At 34.1% G+C, this 7615-nt stretch overlaps 1 protein-coding gene across 1 annotated transcript; it reads right to left on the bottom strand.

Annotated features, from left to right (window-relative positions):
* Positions 1–6691: 6691 nt before the first annotated feature.
* Olfr1206 (olfactory receptor 1206) lies at positions 6692–7615 on the bottom strand. Its single transcript, NM_001001810.2, has one exon. It carries the CDS (start codon positions 7613–7615, stop codon positions 6692–6694), a length of 924 nt encoding a protein of 307 aa, NP_001001810.2.

Raw genomic sequence — 7615 nt, 5'->3', positions numbered from 1 at the left:
CAAATGACCCACATTTTCTGTATCCATTCCTCTGTTGAGGAACATCTGGGTTCTTTTCAGTTTCTGGCTATTATAAATAAGGCTGCTAAGAACATAGTGGAGCATGTGTCCTTATTATCCGTTGGACAACTTTCGGGGTATACGCCTAGGAGAGGTATTGCTGGATCTATCAGTATTATTATGTTTAGTTTTATGAGGGTCCATGAGACTGATTTCCAGAGTGGTTGTACCAGCTTGCAATCCCACCAGCAATAGAGGAGTGTTTCTCTTTTTGCACATCCTCGCCAGCATCTGCTGTCACTTGAATTTTTGATCTTAGCCATTCTGACTGGTGTGAGGTGGAATCTAAGGGTTGTTTTGATTTGCATTTCCCTGATGATTAAGGATGTTGAACATTTTTTCAAGTGCTTCTCACCCCTTCAGTATTCCTCAGTTGAAAATTCTTTGTTTAGCTCTGTACCCCATTTTTTAATTGGTTTATTTGAATTTCTGGAGTTCAGTTTCTTGAGTTATTTGTATATATTGGATATTATTCCCCTATCAGATTTAGGATTGGTAAATTTTTTTTCCCAATCTGTTGGTGGCCTTTTTGTCTTATTAACAGTATCTTTTGCCCTACAGAAGCTTTGCAATTTTATGAAGTCCCATTTGTTGATTCTCGATCTTACAGCATAGGCCATTGCGTTCTGTTTAGGAATTTTTCCCCTGTGCCCATATCTTAGAGGGTTTCCCCACTCTCTCCTCTATAAATTTCAGTGTCTCTGGTTTCATATGGAGTCATTTGATCCACTTAGACTTGAGCTTTGTACAAGGAGATAAGAATGGATCAATTCACATTCTTCTACATTATAACTGCCAGTTTTGCCAGCACCATTTGTTGAAAATGCTGTCTTTTTTTTCCACTGGATGGTTTTAGCTCCCTTGTCAAAAATCAAGTGACCATAGTTGTGTGGGTTCATCTCTGGGTCTTCAATTCTGTTCCATTGGTCTACTTGTCTGTCACTATACCAGTACCATGCAGTTTTTATCACAATTGCTCTGTAGTACAGCTCAAGGTCAGGCATGGTGATTCACCTGGAGGTTCTTCTATTGTTGAGAATAGTTTTTGCTATCCTAGGTTTTTTTATTATTCCAGATGAATTTGCAAATTGCCCTTTCTAATTTGTTGAAGAATTGAGTAGGAATTTTGATGGGGATTGCATTGAATCTCTAGATTGCTTTTGGTAGAGTAGCCATTTTTACTGTATTAATTCTGCCAATCCATGAGCATCAGAGATCTTTCCATCTTTTGAGATCTTCAATTTCTTTCTTCAGAGACTTGAAGTTCTTGTCATACAGGACATTTACTTCCTTAGTTAGAGTCACACCAAGGTATTTTATTTGTGACTATTGTGAAGGGGGTTGTTTCCTAATTTCTTTCTAAGCCTGTTTATTTTTTGTGTAGAGAAAGGCAACTGATTTGTTTGAGTTAATTATATATCCAGCTACTGCACTGAAGCTGTTTATCAGGTTTAGAAGTTCTCTGCTGGAATTTTTAGGGTCACTTATATATAATATCTTATCATCTGCAAATAGTGATATTTTGACTTCTTCCTTTGTAATATTTATCCCCTTGATCTCCTTTTGTTGTCGAATTGCTCTGGCTAGGATTTCATGTACTATAATGAATAGGTAGGGAGAAAGTGGGCAGCCTTGTCTAGTCCCTGATTTTAGTGGGATTGCTTCTAGCTTCTCTCCATTTACATTGATGTTGGCTACTGGCTTGCTGTAGATTGCTTTTATTATGTTTAGGTATGAGCGTTGAATTCCTGATCTTTCCAAGACTTTTATCATGAATGGGTGTTGGATTTTGTCAAATGCTTTCTCAGCACCTAATGAGATGATCATGTGATTGTTGTCTTTAGGTTTGTTTATATAGTGGAATAAGTTGATGGATTTCCTTATATTAAGCCATCCCTGCATCCCTGGGATGAAGCCTACTTGGTCATGATAAATAATCGTTTTGATGTGTTCTTAGATTCTGTTTGCAAAGATTTTATTGAGTATTTTTGCATCGATATTCATAAGGGAAATTGCTCTGAAGTTCTCTATCTTTGTTGAATCTTTGTGTGTTTTAGGTATCAGAGTAATTGTGGCTTCATAGAATGAATTGGGTAGAGTACCTTCTGTTTCTATTTTCTGGAATAGTTTGAGGAGAGTCGAATTAGGTCTTCTTTGAAGGTCTGATAGAACTCTGCACTAAACCCATTTGGCCCTGGGCTTTTTTTGTTGGGAGACTATCAATGACTGCTTCTATTACTTTAGGGGAAATAGGACTGGTAAGATCATTAATCTGATCCTGATTTAACTTTGGTACCTGGTATCTGTCTAGGAAATTTTCCATTTCATCCAGGTTCTCCAGTTTTGTTGAGTATAGCCTTTTGTAGTAGGATCTGATGATGTTTTGTATTTCCTCAGGATCTGTTGTTAAGTCTCCTTTTTCATTTCTGATTTTTTTTTAAATTAGGATATTGTCCATGTGCCCTCTAGTGAGTTTGGCTAAGGGTTTATCTATCTTGTTGATTTTCTCAAAGAACAAGTTCCTGGTTTGGTTGATTCTTTGAATAGTACTTTTTGTTTCGACTTAGTTGATTTCAGCCCTAAGTTTGATTATTTTCTGCTGTCTACTCCTCTTGGGTGAATTGCTTCCTTTTGTTCTAGAGCTTCTAGGTGTACTGTCAGACTGCTAGTGTATGCTCTCCCTAGTTTCTTTTTGCAGGCACTCAGGGCTATGAGTTTCCCTCTTAGGAATGCTTTCATTGTGTCCCATAAATTTAGGTGTTTTGTGGCTTCATTTTCATTAAACTCTAAAAAGTCTTTATTTTCTTTTTTTATTTCTTCCTTGACCAAGGTATCATTGAGTAGAGTGTTGTTCAGTTTCCATGTGAATGTTGGCTTTCTATTTTATGCTGTTATTGAAGATCAGCCTTAGTCTGTGGTGATCTGATAGGATACATGGGATAATTTCAATATTTTTGTATCTGTTGAGGCCTGTTTTGTGACCAATTATATGGTCAATTTTGGAGGAGGTACCATCATGAGGTTCTAGCAGGATTTCTGATTCAGTTGGAAGATTCAATTTTTTTTTCTTTTTTTCGGCAGTTTTTTTGACTTTGGTCAGAAATCACATGAACTGCCCAAATAGATTTTACACAATTTTTACTAGCAGAGAGACCTGTCTCAACCATAGAAAGTTTTTAAAACAGCAAGAATAATGCTGTCTAGAGCAGAGCAGAACACAAAGAAAGAGATAGCATCTCAGTGGAACCTAGGCTGCCCACTTGCACCCACTCTTCGACTTTGAGTAGTTTGTTTTTCACAGTTTCCAAACATCCCTTCCCTCAGAAACTCCTCTCCAATACACAGCTGGTACTTGGCACTAATGGGTTTGGGTGGTCAAAGGTTAAGTAATAGCACAACAACTAACATTTAAATTCTTGCATTCCATAGCACATTAAGACAACACTCATTATATTAATTGTATATTTCATGAAGGATTTTGAATTAAGGAACTATGAAGACTCTGAAATAAAAATAAGGATATTAAATGCTGATTATTATGACTCCATCCATTGATGCTCTATGTGTGTATTAAAATATCTCACTTAATGCTATGACAATGCACATTTAATATTTAGCAAGTAAGAAAAAAATCAGGAAAACATTTATCCTCATTATTTACTTAGATAATTAATTTCAGTTGTAATTCATTGGACTGTTACAAAAAGTTGTGATAGAGATCAAATTGAGAACTGCATCAAATGGTTACATGTATCTGAAATCTAGCAGTTCTTTATACCTGGACCTAATCAGCTATAATTTTGTGAAAACAATGTGAGCCAGGCTTTTTTGAAGTTATAAGATGATGTAATTATCAAAAGTCTCAAAGTAATAAATGCTTTATAGAAACAGGGAAGACTAGTATTTTCAGTTTAATATTCTTTCTAATTATAAGTGAGATCTTTGAATTTCAAAAAAATTATCCTATTAATATATACTAACTGGAATTATTCATGAAAAATATAAAATGTATTTGATCCTATTTTGAAAGTCCTATTTTATGATGAAAATGCCACATATTAAGTTTCCATCTTAAAATTCTTCATTCTATTCAATCTTCTTTAACCCTCATGACAAACCAACAAAATAGGAAGTATTTTCACTTGTGAGAGTGAGAAACTAGGTTTAGTTTTTCATATCCTCTTCTAAAATAAGAGTTAGAGTAGTTAAACCACTATTAGGGTTGCTATTTAGTGATTAGAAAGTGAGGAAACTACTGTTGTGTGTAGTTATGAAGATTAAAGACAGTGTTCCATTCATCACAGAAAAGTGCTTTAAAGTAGAGAGAGACTGTCATCCTAGATCCTAGACTGAATCTGTTACACACCCATCTTAAAGTTAAAATAAGAGAAATTAACAGTCATTACACCAACTTTTCAAATTTATTAAATTTTTAGAGTCTTCAAAGAATATTTTAAAAGAAATAGCTTCTGATTTAAAAACATAAATTCTACAGAACCTCATTCCTGTGCTGTGCTGAGGGTAGATTCTTTAAAAGGCATGTCAGTGGGACTGGGTTCAGTCTCTATTTTTAGATTTTTTTCATTTGAAAAAATTAATATAACCAATTAACTCATTTTGAGTGAATCACAGATATTTTTTTTATATCATTGAATACAATGGACTACAATTTCCTAAAATACAAAGATAAGTATAATTCATGGATTTTTCTCTTGTCATTGATGAAGTTGCACAATCACTCCAAAATTACCCTTCAGGTGGATGTATTGTCAAAGAATTTTAAATAGAACATTTCACTTTATTTTTTTTTTACCAGTTTTAAATTAACAACAACAAACTTAAACTTAATTAATTAAATTCTAAATTAATATTTGGAAGTTCAGCAGACTTTCCTATTCCCCTACTCCCTCCACCCCACCACAGACAGATTCTTGTTCTATTTTCAAATACTGATTTCCCTACTGTCTTTTCTAATCTTTCATTGTAAAGACTGCATTTTCAATTACCTTTCCTAGGACATGAGTGTGTGTTTATATATGTCTGGATGTGTACAGATATTTCATAACACACTAAACAATGTTGCACTTGTATGCACTGTTTATTATTTGCCTCCATTTCCTTATGACAGGTGTATCAAGTTTTAGAAACCAATTCAAACCCTGAACATTTTGTCTCTGGAACATGAAGAAATAATGAATGTAAAAATATCTTACATTACTTTATTTAATTTACTGTCATCTTTTATGGAAGACATGGTTGGAATTAGAAATACTTTTCTATCAGTTAATGAAGAAAAAGAGTCAGATTTAAAAAACCTGGTTCTATTCAAGTTAACATATAATTTAATACAACCAATAATTGTTTATTAAAAATACATTGCTAACACAACTGTGGTACACAAAGTGATTTTTCTCTAAGTTTTGATTGTGTAGACTTTATTAGCAATCCTAATCCAAATTCTTTATTGAAACAGAAGAGGGAACTTAGATCACTTCTAGAGTAGTGGGTTCTCTTTAACTTGTTAAAGAGAAAACAATGGCAGTTTATATAAAGCCTGTGATGACTTCACTTCTTTTTCATCAAGTTTAGAATATCATAAGAATGGCATCCTGTTTGGAGGAATTCTTCAAACAGGAACAAGAAAAAGAATGGAGAGTGCTCTTTTGACACCCTTGTCAGTGATGAGGAGAAACCTGAAGACTTCATTGGAAATGGACATTAAGGGAAGAAAAAAAATTGATATCTGTTGAACGGGAGTTTTATCAATTTTTATAAACATCACTCTTCTTATTCAGTGTGTGTGTTTGTATATGATTGTGGTATAATTTACAGTAAGCCTTTCCAAATTTAAACATTAAGGAGAAAAATAACCCAGCATAAGTTTTGAGAAAAGGTACCAGGATATTAACAGAAAACAAATAGATAAACCAAAGCAACCAACTGGAATCACCGCCACCACCACCACCACCACCAAAACAGACAAAATTTAATAACCAAATCTTTGTACAAATGTGTGGCAACTTTTAAAAATTGGGACTACCAGCTAAGAAGGAGGAATTTTGTAGAAATAATATTGATGCACAAGTTTTATGAATTAAACTATACTATATCTAGTAATGACACACTAAAAATTATGCCTAGGAATTTTTATAGACATTGATCTGGAGTATTGTTAGCATATTTAATTATATCTTTTAATTGAGTAGATACTTAATGAGTTGTATTCTATAGAATATTTTTCTTATGTAGCTAAATAAACCATGGATGGAAATGACAATTGGAATTTTAATAATTTCTCTATTTTTTTAGTGATTGTTAATCAATGCCTCCACACTTTTTGTATTTTCTGTCTATCAAGTACTAATCTTTTCAAATTGATACTTTCTTGTACACTGACAGTATTGGACTATCTGCCAGATTATATTTAATTGATTTCAAATTCTTTGTTTATTCTCTACATAGTTATTTCAATCAACACTTCTTAATTTATATTCAAAAGATGAGAAAGGTATATATTTTTGTTAATGTTTACTTTTTCTTTAATCAATCAAAAATATTAAGAACTTAGAAACTGTATGTTATAGTAAATATAGCTACAAGATTCAGGTATGAAAATATTTGATATCAGGACTTATTCGGTCATAATTTTAACATGCCATAATTTTTTCATGGCATTTTTAACTTCTGCATTCCTTAATGTATAGATGATCGGGTTGAGAAAGGGTGTTCCAATAGTATAAAATACTGCTACCATCTTGTCCATGGAAAAAGTAGTTGGTGGCCGTGCATATATGAATATGCAGGGTCCAAAGAATAAGATAACAACTATTATGTGAGATGTGCAGGTAGAGAGTGCCTTTTTTCTCCCTTCAGCACTGTGGTTTCGCAGAGAGTGTAAGATGACAAAATATGAGATAATCAAAATTACAAAACTGCTTGAGCAAATGGCACCACTGTTAGACACTAATAGCAGATTTATCATGTATGTATCCATGCAGGCAAGTTTCAATAATGGCTGTAAGTCACAGCAATAATGGTCAATCAAATTGGGCCCACAGAAGGGCAGTCTCAATGCCAAAACAATCTGAGCAGTGGAATGTATAAAAGACCCTATCCAGGCAAGAATAATCAAGATGACACAGACCTGCCGGCTCATGATGACTGGGTATCGTAAGGGTTTACAGATGGCCACATAACGGTCAACAGCCATGAGAATGAGGACAAAGATCTCCATGCAGCCAAATAAATGGAGAGCAAAGACTTGTGTCATGCATTCATTGTAGGAAATGATGTTCTTTTTAGAGAGGGCATCCACAATGAGTCTTGGGGCTGTGGATGTTGAAAAGCAGGAATCAGCAAAGGACAAATAAAACAGGAAGAAGTACATGGGACTCCCAAGTGTTCGACTGAACTTGATTGTCATAATAATGAGTGTATTCCCCACTACAGTCCCCAAATAGAAAACTAAGAAGATTATAAACACCATTTTCTGCTTCAGGGGATCCTGTGTCAATCCTAGTAGTATAAACTTCGTGACAGTGCTGTTGTGCTGCAT

This window comes from Mus musculus, chromosome 2 (genome assembly GCF_000001635.26).
Source record: "Mus musculus strain C57BL/6J chromosome 2, GRCm38.p6 C57BL/6J".
In the NCBI taxonomy this organism is placed as follows: domain Eukaryota; kingdom Metazoa; phylum Chordata; class Mammalia; order Rodentia; family Muridae; genus Mus; species Mus musculus.
The sequence above is the reverse complement of the archived record's forward strand: the minus strand, read 5'-3'. Positions and strand labels throughout refer to the sequence as shown.

Coding starts and splice junctions, on each gene's coding strand:
- Olfr1206 (NM_001001810.2), bottom strand. CDS start 7,615: ATGCAGCACAACAGCACTGTCACGAAGTTTATACTACTAGGATTGACA.